The 20,658-nt window shown below is 41.0% G+C and overlaps 1 protein-coding gene across 1 annotated transcript in view; it reads left to right on the forward strand.

Moving 5' to 3' along the window:
• The window catches only part of LOC133622628 (piezo-type mechanosensitive ion channel component 2), a 177,838-nt gene that overhangs the window by 95,919 nt on the left and 61,261 nt on the right, over positions 1 to 20,658 (forward strand). Inside the window, exons 28-34 of the mRNA XM_072915846.1 lie at positions 9,199 to 9,364; positions 9,435 to 9,678; positions 9,770 to 9,866; positions 16,861 to 17,020; positions 18,711 to 18,800; positions 19,071 to 19,153; positions 19,996 to 20,061. Coding sequence (XP_072771947.1) covers positions 9,199 to 9,364; positions 9,435 to 9,678; positions 9,770 to 9,866; positions 16,861 to 17,020; positions 18,711 to 18,800; positions 19,071 to 19,153; positions 19,996 to 20,061 — 906 coding nt within the window. The remainder of the gene's footprint in view (positions 1 to 9,198; positions 9,365 to 9,434; positions 9,679 to 9,769; positions 9,867 to 16,860; positions 17,021 to 18,710; positions 18,801 to 19,070; positions 19,154 to 19,995; positions 20,062 to 20,658) is intronic.

The raw sequence follows: 20,658 nt of genomic DNA on the forward strand, positions 1-20,658 counted from the left end.
CACACACACACACACACACACACACACACACATGCATACATGACTTCTACTTCTTCTATTGGTGAGTTTTGAGGTGACAACAGGACAGTCACATGATCTATTGCAATGGGGGCATATGAAGTTGTGGTCTTGGCTGCAGGGCCCATCTTCCTCCTCTGGCATTTCTCTTCCTTCTTTCCTCTTCAAAACGGTGAAAGCCTGCATGGCAGAGTTGCCTCCAGAGAGGGCGATCTGAGGCTGAGTGTTATCCTCAGTTGGTCCTTGTATCTCCGCTTTTGGCCTCCTACAGATCTCTTGCCATGATGTAGTTGACCATACAGCAGTTGTCTATCATCTGGTGTGGCCGGCCCATGGCAGGTGGTACTGGAGAAAGGTGGCCTCCATGCCCTTGGTACCAGTTCTACTCAGGACTTCCATGTTAGCCCAAGGATCCGCTGGAGACACTTGATGTGAACGCCGCAGAAAGCAGTGGACAAGAGCCACAACGTAGAGCAAAACGAGGGAATTAAGAAACGACAAAAGTTGTCTAAGGTGTGGGAACACTAAAATGGAAGGAAAACGCATCCATCCATCCATCCATCTTCTTCCGCTTATCCGAGGTCGGGTCGCGGGGGCAGCAGCCTAAGCAGGGAAGCCCAGACTTCCCTCTCCCCAGCCACTTCGTCCAGCTCCTCCCGGTGGATCCCGAGGCGTTCCCAGGCCAGCCGGGAGACATAGTCTTCCCAACGTGTCCTGGGTCTTCCCCGTGGCCTCCTACCGGTCGGACGTGCCCAAAACACCTCCCGAGGGAGGCGTTCGGGTGGCATCCTGACCAGATGCCCGAACCACCTCATCTGGCTCCTCTCGATATGGAGGAGCAGCGGCTTTACTTTGAGCTCCCCCCGGATGGCAGAGCTTCTCACCCTATCTCTAAGGGAGAGCCCCGCCACCCGGCGGAGGAAACTCATTTCGGCCGCTTGTACCCGTGATCTTGTCCTTTCGGTCATGACCCAAAGCTCATGACCATAGGTGAGGATGGGAACGTAGATCGACCGGTAAATCGAGAGCTTTGCCTTCTGGCTCAGCTCCTTCTTCACCACAACGGATCGATACAGCGTCCGCATTACTGAAGATGCCGCACCGATCCGCCTGTCGATCTCACGATCCACTCTTCCCTCACTCGTGAACAAGACTCCGAGGTACTTGAACTCCTCCACTTGGGGCAAGATCTCCTCCCCAACCCGGAGATGGCACTCCACCCTTTTCCGGGCGAGAACCATGGACTCGGATTTGGAGGTGCTGATTCTCATCCCAGTCGCTTCACACTCGGCTGCGAACCGATCCAGTGAGAGCTGAAGATCTTGGCCAGATGAAGCCATCAGGACCACATCATCTGCAAAAAGCAGAGACCTAATCCTGCAGCCACCAAACCAGATACCCTCAACGCCCTGACTGCGCCTAGAAATTCTGTCCATAAAGGTTATGAACAGAATCGGTGACAAAGGGCAGCCCTGGCGGAGTCCAACCCTCACTGGAAACGTGTCCGAATGCAAACATTGCAAAGTGGAGCTCGCATACCACAATAGCACAAGTTCCATGCTGCAGCACCTATCGAGAAAGCATCCGATTGAGGGACGTCCGAAGGCGAGGTAAGTCATCTATTATCAGATGTAAACGCAAAAGTTGTGTTAGTAAAATAAATGTTATTCATTATGATAACCAGGATGTGTTCTCTCACTCCCGCAAAGTCATCAAATGACGCCAAAAGGTGTTGAAAACTAACAACACTATCCGAGCTGTCGTGTTCAATTAGCCTTTCATTAGTAACTGTCGTGTCTGTGTGATCATGTTTTGTTTTAGTCATGTTCGGTTTTGTTTTTGGACTCTTTGTGCACTTTTGTATGTTTTGTCACCATAGCAACCCATTAGTTTTCACCTGTCATGTCACGCACCTGTTTCACGTTTTGAGTCACGCACCTGTTTTCACTGATCATGTCAATGCTATTTAAGCCGGTCTGTTTCTGTTGTTCGTCCTAGTGACATTATCTATCTATCCATCCATACTACTGATACCCATGATATTCCTGTTTACCATAGTTCATGCTTCATGCCATGCCACAGTAAGTGTGTAAGTTCAAGTCATGCAAACACATACTACTTGGATAGCTTGTACTTGCACCCACTATAGTCTCTATAGCATGTAAGAATTCCAAGTCCTTCTTCACAGTGGTAGCACTTGTGTGCCAAGTTCCTGTCAGCCATATTGGTTCTTAATATGAAGTTGCACATTTTAAATGCAGTATTAAGGGCACTACCTGATCCACTTTTTATGTTTGATATAATGAAAACTGTTCTTATTGTTTTATTTTTGATTGTAAGAATATATTTTTATTTGAACTTTCTCAGCGAATATAAATTTTGAATTAATTTTATATATATTTGTTTTCATCTCATGTTATGATGGCAAAATGAACATTGATTACTATTTTGCATGCAACGAATGCAGTGAACTATATTGCATTTTAAAAATGTTAAACTGTTGTTGTCATTAAGATGTTTGTCTTTTTATATTGTTTATGTATTGTTGGCAGGTTGAAAACTGTTCAGCGGATTTGCGTGGAGAAACAAACGTTTAAACGGTACCGTATAATAATCATTAAAAACGCATGAGAGACAAAAACTTTGTTTATGCGGTCACACCACACAGCACATAGGGCTGTGAGCGCACCTGTTTTTATTAGCAGACACAAATTGGCACAATCAACCACAGACGCATTGCAGCAGTGCGTGTCAGCTTTCAATAATGAAAACAGGCGTTTAGGAAATTAAAGACAATTAGGCCAAACGCAAAAATTGAGGGCACATCTTAACATGTATAATTAAACCTTAATTAAGCAAAAATATGATTTATTTGATTACTTGATTAATTGATCGGGATATTCGATAAAATACTTGTTTACTAAAATATTAGATAGCTGCAGCAGTCCACCAGTCATTTTTCAGTTTTCGTAGGACAGACTGTACCTCCTTCCTTGATATTCTCCAGTGCTGCTTTAGCCTGACAGATGAAGGGTTGTTCAGGGCTGTGTTATGGGCCTTGTGCATGGTGTCCAGTATGGTTCTGATGGATTCTGAATTTTTGTCGAACCAGTCCTGATGCCTCCTACGACGGTAGCCAATAGACTCTGCTGCGGCCTCATAGAGCTTTGAGCTAAGGCAGGTCCAGTTGTCATCAACACTGCCTTCAGGGCTCAGAAAGGGGTCGATTTCCTGCAGCTTCCCTGCAATAGAGGATCAAAGGCTGTTCCGGGCCTCGTCTGCTTCAAGACGGGCACAGTCCAACTAATTCTTCACAGTTTTTTGGAGACCAACAGGGGGGCGTACTGTCTCTCACAACTTGGAGATAATCATGTGGTGGTCAGTCCAGCGGTCAACACCTCGCATTGCACGGGTGATTTGCACGTCCTTGGTGTCCTTGCGTCCCACGATGACGTAATCTAGCAGATGCCATTGCTTGTATTGTGGGTGCATCCAGGAAGCTTTGTGTTTATTTTTCTGTTAGAAGATTGTGTTGGTGATTGTCAGGTCATGCTCAGCACAGAGACTGAGTAGCCTCATGCCATTGCTGTTAACCTTCCCGATACCATGCTTCCCAATCACTCCTTTCCATATGAGGTGGTTTTTTCCACCCTGGCATTAAAATGTGGCATTTTGTCACTGCTAGGGATGCGCTGTAGGGCCTCATCTAGTTCTTGGTAGAAGTGGTCCTTTGCCTCATTCTTGGATGGTAGAGTTGGCGCATGGGCACTGAGAAGAGTTGCATAGCAGAGTTTTGCCTGGGGGATACGGATAGACATGAGTCTTTCACTTATGCCGGTAGGTGTTTCAGTGAAACTGGGTAGCAGGCTGTTTTTTAATGCCAAACCAACACCATGGTGATGCAGACTTTCTGTAGGGTAACCCTTCCAAAAAAAGGTATAACCCTGGCCTTCTTCCATTAGGGATCCCTCATCCAGATGTCTGGTCTCATTCAAGGCGGCGATGTCAATTCCATAACATCTGAGCTCAGCAGCAACAAGCGCAGTTCTTCTTTGCGACCTGTCAGGGTTGTTGTCCAGAAGGGTTCTGATGTTCCACGCAGCCAATTTCAAGAGAACTTGTTTATTTTTTGTTTTTCGACCGCGGAAAGTGCGGTTTCCTACCCGGGTTGTGAAGAGTGGGCAATGTTTAGGCCACCTTTTCTAGGCCTTCCCCCAACTTTGGGGTGAGCCGTGTGGCTCCTAAATAGGGATGCTCAGTCATATAGGGGTCTGCCGAAATCAGCTGCCACTCAAATCCCAGCTGATAGCCACCATTATAGCCCTGTATCGCTGACATGCAGGGATCTAACTAGAGGCTCCCAGTTCATTCTAACCTGCCCCCGTTATCCGACATCCTGACGCCGCCAGACTTTGTACTTCAGAATCCATTGCTATTCTGGATCTACCAAGGTCAGAAGCAGAGACCTGTGCAAGGATACGTTTTAAGTGCCTTTTGGGGTGCTCAGTTCCCAGCCACACTATCTTCGCCACAAAGAGATGGAGCTGAGTGGCAAGGGGGAAACCCAGGACAACAAGCACCTCTTCATAGCTGCAGGAGACCGCCAGAACACTCAGTCTGTCGTGGCCCGCTTAAGTGTGCCTCCATCACGGTGTTTTTCTCTCAGGGTGTGCTCCCCTAGTCCTTGTCTTCCTGGACTTACCCGCAAGGCAGCGGGTCGATCCCCTACATTTTAGCCTGTAGTCACGAGACTCCAGTTACCATGTGCTGCCACGAGGAGTCAAGGTGAGAGGTTTTGGTGAAGGAGAGGCTATGTACTGACCTCGGAAGGCATACACACTCGACTTCCTTTACCCAGCTGGGTCGGCCAGCGGCAGGAGCTCTGCGTCACATGCAACGTCTTTCTAGCATGCTGCACTCGACGCATCACTACACCCTGCGAGCCAGGCCTGCTACACACATACATGCTTACATATATACATATATACATACATACATACTTACACACAGTACATACATACACACATACATACATAAATACATACATACATACACACATACATACATACACACATACACACATACTTACATACACACATATATACATACATACACACACATTCATACATACATACTCAGGGTGTGGGAAAAAATATTCGAATTCGAATCGCGACTCTCACGTTGTACGATTCAGAATCGATTCTCATTTTTAAAAAATTGATTTATTTTTATTTTTATTATGTATTTAAAAAAATTATTTTTAATTCAATTTTATTTTTTTAATTAATCAATCCAACAAAACAATACACAGCAATACCATAACAATGCAATCCAATTCCAAAACCAAACCCGACCCAGCAACACTCAGAACTGCAATAAACAGAGCAATTGAGAGGAGACACAGAACAAACCAAAAGTAGTGAAACAAAAATGAATATTATCAACAACAGTATCAATTTTAGTTACAATTTCAACATAGCAGTGATTAAAAATCCCTCATTGACATTATCATTAGACATTTATAAAAAGAAAAAAGAACAATAGTGTCACAGTGGCTTACACTTGCATCGCATCTCATAAGCTTGACAACACACCGTTTCCAATATTTTCACAAAGATAAAATAAGTCATATTTTTGGTTCATTTAATAGTTAAAACAAATTTACATTATTGCAATCAGTTGATAAAACATTGTCTTTTACAATTAAAAAAGCTTTTTACAAAAATCTACTACTCTGCTTGCATGTCAGCAGACTGGGGTAGATCCTGCTGAAATCCTATGTATTGAATGAATAGAGAATCCTTTTGAATCTTGGCAAAAATCTTAGACACACGATTATCAAATGTAATAGGAAAATTAATTCATACTGACCAAACTGGCTTCATGGAAGGTCGACAATCTTCAGACAATACAAGGAAATTGTTTAATGTTATTTACTATGCTAGAAGTCTCCCTTATCCCACAGCAGTATATACTGTTGATGCGGAGAAGGCATTCGACCGCATAAACTGGTCATTTATGTTTTGCACATTATGTAAATTTGGATTTGGAGATAATTTTATACAATGGATTAAGATGCTTTATACAAGGCCCATGGCATCAGTCAAAACCAATAATCATATTTCAGAACCTTTTTCGTTAAAAAAGAGGAGTAAAACAGGGATGTCCTGCATCTGGATTATTATTTAATTTGGTTATTGAACTCTTAGCTGCAAAAATAAGAAGTGAAAATAATATTCATGGTATAAAAATTGGCTCTCAGTATAATAAGCTATCGATGTATTGTGACGACATAATTCTCTACCTGTCACATGTTAACTCCTCTCTTCACTATGTCAATAATGTCATCACTGAATATTGCTGTTTATCAGGGTATAAAGTCAATTGGGACAAATGTGAAGTAATACCACTTAATAAACACTGCAAGAAATCACAAGTTCAGAACTCCAAAATTAAATGGAAAAAGGCAGAAATCATATATCTAGGACTACACATTACACCAAACCTTTATACAAGCAGAGATCTAAATCTTAAACATTTAAAAAATAAGATAGAATCCAAAATGGAACGCTGGTCACGTCTCCAAAGATCACTTTGGGGTCGGGTGAACATAGTAAAAATGAGTATACTGCCAGCAGTTAATTATATACTGAAAATGATGCCTGTCCTAATTAATAAAAGTTGGTTTAAGAAAATACATACAATGATATCACATTTTATTTGGTGTGGAAAGAAGGCCAGTTGTTCATACTTAAGGTTGTCTTGTACACAAGATAAAGGAGGACTACAATTACCAAACTTCTTACATTATTATATCTCCTTTTGTTGTGAACAAGCAAGCCACTTATTTCATTCTTCTGCAGATAAGGACTGGATCAACATAGAAAAAAACATGTTAATGAATTTGGACATTGATGTGGGGAGTTTATATTATATTAAAAAAATACCTAATGAATTGAGGCAGAGCCCAATAGAAGCCACCTTTAACATACTAAAACTGTCAGAAAATACTAGGAATCAAGTCAATGACATCTGTAAATCAACAGCTTTGGTACAATCCTAATATCATAATTAATAAAAAATATGGTTAAATGGACAACATGGAAAGACAGAGGTATTACTAAACCTCATCATATTATTAATAAAAACTATTTTAAACCGTTCAATGATTTAGTTGATCAATATAATGTACCCAGAAATCATTTTTTAAATTTTATCTCTTTAAAACACGCTGTAAATAAATGCATATCCTCTGAAAGTATGTCCTTAAATAGCCATGAACTGGAAGATGCACTTTTTAATCAAGATACATTTAAGAAATTAATTAAACTATTTTATGGAATAATAAATGAACACCACACTAGAAATGCAAATGATGCATGTGTTCGGAAATGGATGATGGACTTAAACATTTTAGATGAAAGAGACATATCATGGAATGATATTTGAAAAAATGCCAATAAGCCCTTTAGAAGCATTAAAGATAAGCTGACTCAATTTAAGATATTGAATAGATTGTATTTTACATCTTCTCAGCTGTTTAAAATTGGTGCAGTAGATAGCAAGTTATGTATGAAGTGTCGGGCAGCCGAGGCAACTCTTGTTCATTTATTGTGGGAATGTCAGAGAATAAAAGAGTTATGGTTGAAAACAACAAAAGAAGCAATCACAGTCCTTAATATAAATATCCCAATGACACTGCAAACTTGTATTCTTGGGGATCTCCATCAATTTAGTAACGTGTCATCAAAGAATAAAAATGCATTTCTTTCAATATGCATAATAACAAAAAGGGTAATATTAAAAAAATGGATAGATGTTGATAGTCCAACTCATACTGACTGGTACACACAAGCTTTGGAGATGATATCAGTAGAAAAAACTGCATTTAGTTTAGATAATAATGAGTCATATATTGGAATATGGAATCCATTATTTAAATTTGTTTTAACTATTAAATGAACCAAAATATGACTTATTATATCATTGTGGAAAATATTGGACACAGTGTGTTGTCAAGTTTATGAGATGTGATGCAAGTGTAAGCCACTGTGACACTTTTTTTTTAAATTTATTTTTTTATTTTTTTATTAATGTTTGTAATGATAATATCAATGAGGGATTTTTAATCACTGCTATGTTGAAATTGTTACTAATATTGATACTGTTGTTGATAATATTAATTTTTGTCTCACTACTTTTGGATTGTTCCGTGTCATGTTTGTTTGTCCTCAATTGCTCTCAATTTGCTCTGTTTATTGCTATTCTGAATGTTGCTGGGTCGGATTTGGTTTTGAAATTGTATTGCATTATTATGGTATTGTTGTGTATTGTTTTCATTAAAAAAAATAAAAAATCGTTTTTGAATCGAGAATCGTGTTGAATTGAAAAAAAAAAATCGACTTTGAATCGAATCGTGACCCCCAAGAATCGATTTTGAATCGAATCGTGGGACACCCAAAGATTCACAGCCCTAATATATACGTATATATATATATATATATATATATATATATATATATATATATATATATATATATACATACATACCTACATACTTACATACATACATCCTTACATACACACACACACATACATACTAACATACATACTTACTTACATATATACATACATACACACATACATACATACTTACATACATACATACTTACTTACATATATACATACATACACACATACAAACATACATACATACATACATACATACATACATACATTGGCTTGCCAGGTGTGAGATGTGTGCATGTGTGTGCAGTTGTTGGGTTGCCAGGTATAAGATGTGTGCACGTGCGTGCAGGTGTTGTGTTGCCAGGTGAGAGATGTGTGCACGTGCGTGCAGGTGTTGTGTTGCCAGGTGAGAGATGTGTGCACGTGTGTGCAGGTGTTGTGTTGCCAGGTGTGTGATGTGTGCAGGTGTTGTGTTGCCAGGTGTGTGATGTGTGCAGGTGTTGTGTTGCCAAGTGTGTAACGTGTTGTGTTGCCAAGTGTGTGATGTGTGCAGGTGTTGTGTTGCCAGGTGTGTGATGTGTGCACATGGGTGCAGGTGTTGTGTTGCCAGGTGTGTGACGTGTGCAAGTGTTGGATTGCCAGGTGTGTGATGTGTGCAGGTGTGTGCAGGTGTTGTGTTGCCAGGTGTGTGACGTGTGCACGTGTGTGCAGACGACCACCTGCTGCTGCTGTGCTCGTCCTTACAGTGGCAGGTGTTTGAGGAGGAGAACCGGGCGGTGGTGCGACTGCTGGCAGGAGAGAATGTGGAGATCAGTCGCAGTTTGGACCCCAGCAGCTGCAAGCAGTTCATACCTGTGGACAACTTCCTGCACTGCAGGTGGGACGCCCACACCCTTTCAAACAGTAGGTCGCCTACAGCCGTGGCATGTGCTGGTGTGGTCCCCCAGGTCCTACCTGGACATGGTGAAGGTGTTTGTGTTCAGCTACTTCTTCTGGCTGGTGCTGTGCCTGATCTTTATCACGGGCACCACGCGCATCAACATTTTCTGCCTGGGCTACCTGGTGGCCTGCTTCTACTTCATGCTCTTCGGGAGCAGCGTGCTCATGCAGCCCGTCAAGTACATCCTGCGCCTGTGGGACTGGCTCATCGCCTACACCTGTTTCGTCATCGCCATGAAGAACGTGGTGTCGGTCAGTACATCATGGTCCAGACCTGCACGAGTGCTGCCGCTACTGGGCAGCTGTGGTTCATAGAAATGTGCTTTTTGCTGTGTGTGTTCAGCTGGGTTCCTGCGCTCTCCTGGACAGTTTGTTGAAGAACGGCTGCTGGTTGATTCAGGCCTTCAGCATGTTCTGCACCATTAAAGGCTACGACCCCCGTGAGTACACCACCACTATTATCCCCATATTGTACCACCATGTCAATATTATCTCCATAATGTACCACCATGTCCTATTATCTCCATAATGTACCACCATGTCAATCTTATATCCATAATGTACCACCATGTCAATATTATCTCCATAATGTACCACCATGTCAATATTATCTCCATAATGTACCACCATGTCCTATTATCTCCATAATGTATCACTATGTCAATATTATCTCCATAATGTACCACCATGTCCTATTATCTCCATAATGTACCACCATGTCCTATTATCTCCATAATGTACCACCATGTCAATCCTATCTCCATAATGTACCACCATGTCAATCTTATATCCATAATGTACCACCATGTCAATATTATCTCCATAATGTACCACCATGTCAATATTATCTCCATAATGTACCACCATGTCCTATTATCTCCATAATGTATCACTATGTCAATATTATCTCCATAATGTACCACCATGTCCTATTATCTCCATAATGTACCACCATGTCCTATTATCTCCATAATATACCATCATGTCCTATTATCTCCATAATGTACCACCATGTCAATCTTATCTCCATAATGTACCACCATGTCCTATTATCTCCATAATGTACCACCATGTCAATCTTATCTCCATAATGTACCACCATGTCGATATTACTCTCACATATTATCTCCATAATGTACCACCATGTCAATATTACTATTACATATTATCTCCATAATGTACCACCATGTCCTAGTATCTCCATAATGTACCACTACATCAATATTATCTCCATAATGTATCACCATGTCCTATTATCTCCATAATGTACCACCACGTCCTATTATCTCCATAATGTACCACCATGTCCTATTATCTCCATAATGTACCACCATGTCAATCTTATCTCCATAATGTACCACCATGTCCTATTATCTCCATAATGTACCACCATGTCCTATTATCTCCATAATGTACCACTACGTCAATATTATCTCCATAATGTACCACCATGTCCTATTATCTCCATAATGTACCACCATGTCCTATTATCTCCATAATGTACCACCACGTCCTATTATCTCCATAATGTACCACCATGTCCTATTATCTCCATAATGTACCACCACGTCCTATTATCTCCATAATGTACCACCATGTCCTATTATCTCCATAATGTACCACCATGTCAATCCTATCTCCATAATGTACCACCATGTCCTATTATCTCCATAATATACCACCATGTCCTATTATCTCCATAATGTACCACCATGTCCTATTATCTCCATAATGTACCACCATGTCAATCTTATCTCCATAATGTACCACCATGTCAATCTTATCTCCATAATGTACCACCATGTCAATATTACTCTCACATATTATCTCCATAATGTACCACCATGTCAATATTACTATTACATATTATCTCCATAATGTACCACCATGTCAATATTACTGTCACATATTATCTCCATAATCTACCACCATGTCAATATTACTCTCACATATTATCTCCATAATGTACCACCATGTCAATATTACTATTACACATTACTCACCTATTACTTTTATAAAGTATGTAACTATTACTGTTAAGTTAAAGTTAAAGTGCCAATGATTGTCACACACACACTAGGTGTTGCGAAATTATTCTCTGCATTTGACCTATCACCCTTGAACACCCCCTGGGAGGTGAGGGGAGCAGTGAGCAGCAGCGGTGGCCGCGCCCGGGAATCATTTTGGTGATTTAACCCCCAATTCCAACCCTTGATGCTGAGTGCCAAGCAGGGAGGTAATGGGTCCCATTTTTATTGTCTTTGGTATGACTCACAAATGATGTCAATATTACTGTCATGACATCTATATTGAATTTATAAAAGTGAGATTTGGTGGCGTTGTGACATCTGTCTGAACTTAAATAGTGTTTGAAGCCTGAATTTATATAAACGTTATTATCATGTCCCACTAGGAAGACTTACTATACACACACACACACACACTCACACACACACACACACACACACACACACACACACACACACACACACACACACACACACACACACACACACACACACACACACACACACACACACACGTTTCTTTTCTTGTATTTGTTACCTTCCTGAGACCTCCGAAAAATGCCTACCTCTTTAGGACCACCCTTTCTAGATATATAACGATTTGTATTTACAATGTTAATAATATATACAAACTATGCAAATATAAAAAAGGTAAGCTTTTAGTTCATTTTTTCTTTTGTTTGTTTGTTTGTAATTGGTTGTTAATCTTCTTTATTTACTTCAAGTTATTACAGTATGTCTCTATATACATACATATATATTTGTAATTGATTTTGGCCAAAGGGGACACATTTAAATTTCTTGCACGTTATTACAAATTTTTACACACACTTGTTATTTCATATGTTGACCAGAGTGAGGTCACTTTTAAATCCGACACACAGTAAATTTTTTAAAATCCGTCCTTTTTGATACCACCATAATTTTGATGGATTTCACCACCAGGAGTGCAAATGAAACATTCTCTGTTCAATGCAATGGTTTTCCGTATTGGGACCATGATTTCGCTCCTAACTTGTTCACCGGTCCTCATAAGGAAGATACTTTTCCTTCTTGATGTCTCAAGAAGGGTAGAAATACAATACTACACACACACACACACACACACACACACACACACACACACACACACACACACACACACACATTTTTGTATTTGTTACCTTCTTGAGACCTCCAAATATTACTTACCTCTTCAGGACCACCCTTTCTAGATATATAAAGACTTGTATTTAGAACATTAATAATATAAACATTTTTTTTTTTTTTTTATTTATTTTTGTAATTGTTTTTTAATCTTCATTATTTACTTTCAAGTTATTACAGTGTGTCTGTATATACATAAATTTTTTAATTCATTTTGGCCAAAGGGGGTGCATTTCAATTTCTTACACACTTGCTACTACATATGTTGGCCAGAGGGGGAGCACTTAAAATGTTTACACACACTTGTTATTTCATATGTTGACCAGACGGTGGGCACTTTTAAAACCGACACACGGTCAATTAAAAAAAAATCCCTCCTTTTTGAGACTACCATAATTTTGATAGATTTCACCACCAGGGGTGCAAATGAGACATTTTCTATTACATGCAATGGTTTTCCGTATCGGGCCCATGATTTCGGTCCTAACTTGTTCACCGGTCCTCATATGGAAGGTACTTTTCCTTCTGATGTCTCAAGAAGGGTAGAAATACAAGAACAAACACACACACACACACACACACACACACACACATGTATATGTTTGTGTGTGTGTGTGTGTGTGTGTGTGTGTGTGTGTGTGTGTGTGTGTGTGTGTGTGTGTGTGTAGTAAGTCTTCCTAGTGGGACATGATTGTATATGTGATGATATATATGATATATATATATATATATATATATATATATATGTGTGTGTGTGTGTGTGTGTGTGTGTGTGTGTATATATATATATATATACAAACCCCGTTTCCATATGAGTTGGGAAATTGTGTTAGATGTAAATATAAACGAAATACAATGATTTGCAAATCCTTTTCAACCCATATTCAATTGAATGCAATACAAAGATAAGATATTTGATGTTCGAACTCATAAACTTTATTTTTTTTTTTGCAAATAATAATTAACTTAGAACTTCATGGCTGCAACACGTGCCAAAGTAGTTGGGAAAGGGCATGTTTACCACTGTTTTACATGGCCTTTCCTTTTAACAACAATCAGTAAACGTTTGGGAACTGAGGAGACACATTTTTGAAGCTTCTCAGGTGGAATTCTTTCCCATTCTTGCTTGATGTACAGTTTAAGTTGTTCAACAGTCCGGGGGTCTCCGTTGTGCTATTTTAGGCTTCATAATGCGCCACACATTTTCAATGGGAGACAGGTCTGGACTACAGGCAGGCCAGTCTAGTACCCGCACTCTTTTACTATGAAGCCACGTTGATGTAACACGTGGCTTGGCATTGTCTTGCTGAAATAAGCAGGGGCGTCCATGGTAACGTTGCTTGGATGGCAACATATGTTGCTCCAAAACCTGTATGTACCTTTCAGCATTAATGGCGCCTTCACAGATGTGTAAGTTACCCATGTCTTGGGCACTAATACACCCCCATACCATCACACATGCTGGCTTTTACACTTTGCTCCTATAACAATCAGGATGGTTCTTTTCCTTTTTGGTCCGGAGGACACGACGTCCACAGTTTCCAAAAACAATTTGAAATGTGGACTCGTCAGACCAAAGAACACTTTTCCACTTTGTATCAGTCCATCTTAGATGAGCTCAGGCCCAGCGAAGCCGACGGCGTTTCTGGGTGTTGTTGATAAACGGTTTTCGCCTTTCATAGGAGAGTTTTAACTTGCACTTACAAATGTAGCGACCAACTGTAGTTATTGACAGTGGGTTTCTGAAGTGTTCCTGAGCCCATGTGGTGATATCCTTTACACACTGATGTCGCTTGTTGATGCAGTACAGCCTGAGGGATCGAAGGTCACGGGCTTAGCTGCTTACGTGCAGTGATTTCTCCAGATTCTCTGAACCCTTTGATGATATTACGGACCGTAGATGGTGAAATCCCTAAATTGCTTGCAATAGCTGGTTGAGAAAGGTTTTTCTTAAACTGTTCAACAATTTGCTCACGCATTTGTTGACAAAGTGGTGACCCTCGCCCCATCCTTGTTTGTGAATGACTGAGCATTTCATGGAATCTACTTTTATACCCAATCATGGCACCCACCTGTTCCCAATTTGTCTGTTCACCTGTGGGATGTTCCAAATAAGTGTTTGATGAGCATTCCTCAACTTTATCAGTATTTATTGCCACCTTTCCCAACTTTTTTGTCACGTGTTGCTGGCATCAAATTCTAAAGTGAATGATTATTTGCAAAAAAAAAAACGTTTATCAGTTTGAACAATAAATATGTTGTCTTTGTAGCATATTCAACTGAATATGGGTTGAAAATTATTTCCAAATCATTGTATTCCGTTTATATTTACATCTAACACAATTTCCCAACTCATATGGAAACAGGGTTTGTACATAGTGGATCCTGCATTGGCTTTCTGCTGGACTCTGGTTGTTTGCCTCCTGCCGACTTTTCTCCAGCACCTCTGCCAGCTTGCTCACCATTTGGTCGTGCCGCCATCTGAGCCGACCCTGTGTCAGCGCCATTTTGCAGCTTGACAGAACATGCTGGAGTGAGGCATTGATGGTCTCGCAGAGGTCGCAGGATTGCTCTGTGCCAAGCCATTGGTGGAGGTTTTTAAGGCTCGGGAGGGTGTCATATGTTGCCCTGATGAGGAAACTGAGCCTAGCCTGTGGCAGTTTCTAGAAATCTGCCCAGCTGATTGCTCGGCTCGAGACACCCTCCCAAGTTGTCCACCTCTCCTGCTGCCCATGTGCCACAGACCTCACTCTGAGCTCCTCCTGCTCAATCCTGGTGACTTCAGCAACAACTAGGTCCTTCCTCTCCTTACTGCCTGCCTTGGAGAAGGAGAGGGATGGACGGAGACGGGCAATATTTTTTAGGTGGAAGAAAGCAGTTCTTGTGATGTGGTTGATGTGGTGTTCAAAAGAGAGGTTATTGTCCAGAATGACTCCGAGGTAGCGGATGTGAGTGGATGGGGACAGAGTGGAGTTGTCGACAGAGAGGTGGAAGTTGGGTGCAGTTTTGGTGAGGGATTTGGGGTCGTTTGCGGGATTTCATTATATGGAGTTTGGGGGTATACCAGGGTTCTGAGTGGGTGAAAGTGACGATTTTGGTTTTGATTGGAGCTAACTGGTCAAGACAGGAGGAGAGTGTGTGATTGTAGAAGTTCACCAGATCAGAGGGGTTGTCGGGTAACGGGGGAGCGGAAGCAGATATCATGGTGGTGAGGTAGGCTGAGAAATCAGAGGGGGAGATGGATTTGATATTATGGAAGGATATTTTGCGTGAGTCTTTGGGAGAGGGCATGGGGATGTTGATGTCCATAATTATAGCCAGGTGGTGTGAGATGTTGAGGTTAAGACTGGAGAAGTGATTTATTGTGAGGCCAGAGGAGCAGACGAGATCTAGGGTGTGACCACGGGTGTGAGTGGGGAAGTTGACATGTTGTGTGAAGTTCAGACAGTGTAGTAGATCCAGGAATTCAGAAGCAGGTTTGTTATTTGCGCGATAAATGACGGCGGTGACTAGAGGAGTGGGACCAGAGAGTTTGAAAGCAGTGTGTTCAAATGAGGGAACGTCAGGAATGGAGATGGAGGTTGTTTTAATGTCTTTTCTATAAACTGTAGCAACTCCTCCTCCCCGCCCCTCAGGGTGAGCCTTCTCCATGTATGTGAAATTGGGGGGAGTGGTTTGGTTTAATGAGAAGTAGTCCAGAGGTTTGTGCCAGGTTTCAGTTAAACAGAGGAAATCAAGATTATTGTCCGTTATAAATTCATTGAAAAGCAGGCTTTTATTGTTTAGTGAGCGTGTGTTGAGTAGAGCCAGTTTCAGGCGCTGTTGCTTTGTGATTGGCTGTGAGGATCGGGAGGATGGAAGAACCTCCGGTAATTTCACTGCAGCCTGACTCGACGTTAAATGTTTTATTCTACAGTAATTAATATTGAATTTGATCTGCTGATTTTGGTCGAAATTAACAAAGCCTATTCAAGATTTCATTGTGCCTGATAATGAACGGATGACACAATCATCTTGACTTTGAACACGGAAGTCGGAAGTCTCCTGCATGAACATTAGTTAGTTAGTTGGAAGTCTCCTGCATGAACATTAGTTAGTTAGTTTTATGTATATATGTATATATATATATATGTGTGTGTATATATATATATATTATATATAGAGAGAGAGAGAGAGCGAGAGCTGTGACTTCAGGTCCACTGTAAGACGTGTGGCCAAACAAAATTAATTTTTAGGAAGGATGTTTTCTTGGTGCTTTCAGCCGAGCCGGATGAGGAGTGCGAGCTGCCAGAGGGCGAGGCTGGCATCGTGTGGGACGCCATCTGTTTCACCGTACTTTTAGCCCAGAGGAGAGTCTTCCTCAGCTACTACTTCCTGTACGTGGTGGCCGACCTCAAGTCGTCAAAGATACTCGCCTCCAGGTGTGTACCATCACACGCACACTAACGTCCGCCTTTTTAATATATATATATATATATATATATATATATATATATATATATATATATATATATATATATATATATATATATATATATTACAATGTAAAGTATTTATTAGTAGCCAGTGAGGAGGTGTATTTTTGATGTAAACACAGTGTCAGGTGCTGTAGGTCTTGAACCCAAGGATGCAGAGATGGCAGGTAAACATGACTTTAATATCAAAAAGGAAATAGTGCAAATGGTAAGTGCACATGCAGGGAACATTGACAGAGGAAACAATCATGGAGCCCTGACTGGACGGCGAGGCAGGCATAAATAGCAGCCAGCTGACTGACAACAGGCTTGCCAGGCTGTCAATCAGCGGCAGGTGAGGGGAAATAGCGCTCAGGGAGACAAGCAGGAAAAGGAACCGACCTTGAGAGCACTACACAAAGCAAGGAAACCCAACCAGACGTGAATGTGACAGTTCGTCACACACAGGAAGTGTACTACCTGAGGGGGCGTGGCTACAGGATAGAGTTGCCAAATGTTTTCTGACTACTTTGCATGCATGTTGTGGAATTTAACTTTCTCAAAAATAAAAATGTTCGTTAATAATCTACTAAAAATTATGTGCAACAATAAATTGGTCATGTGTCAAAAAAAGATCCAACAGAGGTTGGTAGATGAGAATAAACCTAAAGTAAAATACCATGTAGAAAATTCCCACTTTTTTTACCCTCAACTTAACTTTTTTTTCCTCAATTTCCCCCTTTTTTCCCGTTTTTCCTCAACTTTCCTCAACTTTCCTTTTTTTCCCTCAATTTACCTGTTTTTTCTCAACTGTTTTCTTTTTTCTCAATGTTCCTCTTGTTTTCCTCAACTTTTCTTTTTTCTCAATTCTTTTTTTCCTCAATTTCCCACTTTTTACCACAATTTTTGTCTTTTTTTTATATTCCTTTTTTTTTACGATTTTCCTCTTTTTCTAATTTTTTTCTTTTTTATTCAACTTTTCTTTTTTTAAATTTTCTCTTTTTCTCAATTTTCCTCTTTTTTTCAAAATTTTCCTCTTTTTTCCTAAATTTTCTTCTTTTTTTAATAATTTTTTTCTTTTTTCTCAACGTTCCTCTTTCATTCTCAAAATACCTATTTTTTCCCTAATTTTCCTTTTTTTGCCACAATTTTCCTCTTCTTTTCCTCAATTTTCTTCTTTTTTCACTCAATTGTTTTCTTTTTTCTCACGTTCCTCTTTTATTTTCAAAGTTTTTCTTTTTTCCTCAATTTTCCTCTTTTTTTTCAATTTTCAGATTTTTCCCCAACTTTGTTATTTTTTCCCACTTTTTTCTTTTTTCTCAATTTCCCTCATTTTTCTTTACTTTCGTGTTTTTCTCGATTTCCCTTTTATTTTCCTCAAAATTCCTCTTTTTTCCGAGTTTTCATCATTTTTGTTAACTCTCCTCTTTTTTTCTAAATTTTCCTCATTTTTTAAAAATGTTCCTCTTTTTTCTCGATTTTCCTTTTTTTCCTCTTTTTCCCCAAAGGGTGCTCACATCTCTGATATTAAGGCCCCCACTAACCCTGACACTGACCCTTCTTTCCCTTTCACGGAGTTCTTCTCTTGGCAAAATGTGAAAATCAATCCATAATTCCATCAATAAATGAAGAAATAAATGGTGTCTTGGCCTGTCAGGGGGGCCGAGCTGTTCGAGGCCAAGGTGAAAAAGCAGGTGGCGGCCCGGCTGGAACTGGAGAAGAAGTCTGTGGAGACGCTGAAGAAACAGTAAGACTACGCACTGTTGTGAAACTTTCCATGATGTGTCACATTATGTACAACTGTTGTGTGTAACACAACACTCCATAAGTGACATAAATAAAATCACCTGTGGAGAAGTCATCTGTTGTTGTAGGGAAGAAAATAGCCTTTTTTTTCTGGTTGATATGTGGAATCATAGCATGCTGATATGAGGCATGCTAATATGAAGCGCGGTGCCGACATCCGCTGTCCCAATACTTTTGTCCATTCAGCATGACTCTCCTCACCTCCTTGCAGGATGGAGAAGATCAAATCCAAACAGAGAGGTCGGCCGACAGCGACGGACAAAGCAGGACTTCCTGTCGATCAGAAGACACGTGGTAACATGATCTTGTTGTACCTGAACGCATCATTTTACTGTAATGTGAGGATTGTACATATCTGACTGTGCATTATTATCCGTTGTGGTGAAGAAGGAGCTGAGCCGGAAGGCAAAGCTCTCAATTTACCGGTCGATCTACGTTCCCATCCTCACCTATGGTCATGAGCTTTGGGTTATGACCGAAAGGACAAGATCACGGGTACAAGCGGCTGAAATGAGTTTCCTCCGCCGGGTGGCGGGGCTCTCCCTTAGAGATAGGGTGAGAAGCTTTGCCATCCGGGGGGAGCTCAAAGTAAAGCCGCTGCTCCTCCACATCGAGAGGAGCCAGATGAGGTGGTTCGGGCATCTGGTCAGGATGCCACCCGAACGCCTCCCTAGGGAGGTGTTTAGGGCACGTCCAACCGGTAGGAGGCCGCGGGGAAGACCCAGGACACGTTGGGAAGACTATGTCTCCCGGCTGGCCTGGGAACGCCTCGGGGTCCCACAGGAAGAGCTGGACGAAGTGGCTGGGGAGAGGGAAGTCTGGGCTTCCCTGCTTAGGCTGCTGCCCCCGCGACCCGACCTCGGATAAGCGGAAGAAGATTGGATGGATGGATGGATTATTATTATTATTATTATTATTATTGTTATTATTATTATCATCATTATTATTATTATCATCATTGTTGTAATGATGATAATTATTATTATTATTATCAATATTATTATTATCATTATCATCATCATTATTATCTTTATTATTATCATTATTTAATATTTTTATCATTATTATTATTTTTACCATTATTATTATTATCATTATTGTTATTGTTATTGTTATTGTTATTTGTATTATTCCAGATGCAGAAGACAAGGCTAAGAGAGATGCAGGAAAATGGTGGAAGCCTTGGGTCTCCAAGCCTGGAGGTGACATACAGTACATACATACATACATACATACATACATACATACATACATACAAACATGCTTACATACATACTTATATACCTACATACATACATCATCATCGTCATCATCGGCGGTCACTCGAAGCGAGTATGACGATCCTCCTGGTAGGGGGTATCCCTTTATGGAGGATGCCTGTGCGTGACTTTGTTTAACGTGGGGAGACTGGTGCACAGACAGTCACCACACGATCCTTTACAGATCCGGGTCAGGGTCCAGTGGCATGGAGTCCAAGACGACTGGGGACCCTTTTCTGCTGCAGCCTTCATCCGCCATCCCAGCCGTTGTTACGCTCCATAGCGTTAGCAATCATCCTCTGCCTGTTCCACCGTTGAGGTCTTGGGTTGTTATTTCCCCATAACTGGGCCCACATGGATGTGGGGGTGCCTTCTTCCGCCATTGCAGCCGTTGTAGGGGGCAATCAGGTACTAGGCCTTTGCCAAGGGCCACCTGGGGTAACAGTAGTAAAGGGGTTAACCTCCAAGTGCCCCAAGACCCCTTAGAGGAGCCTCCACTGCCGGATGCACTTTAACGTCATGCCCAGGACACAATACATA

This window comes from Nerophis lumbriciformis, linkage group LG23 (genome assembly GCF_033978685.3).
Source record: "Nerophis lumbriciformis linkage group LG23, RoL_Nlum_v2.1, whole genome shotgun sequence".
Classification (NCBI taxonomy): Eukaryota; Metazoa; Chordata; class Actinopteri; order Syngnathiformes; family Syngnathidae; genus Nerophis; species Nerophis lumbriciformis.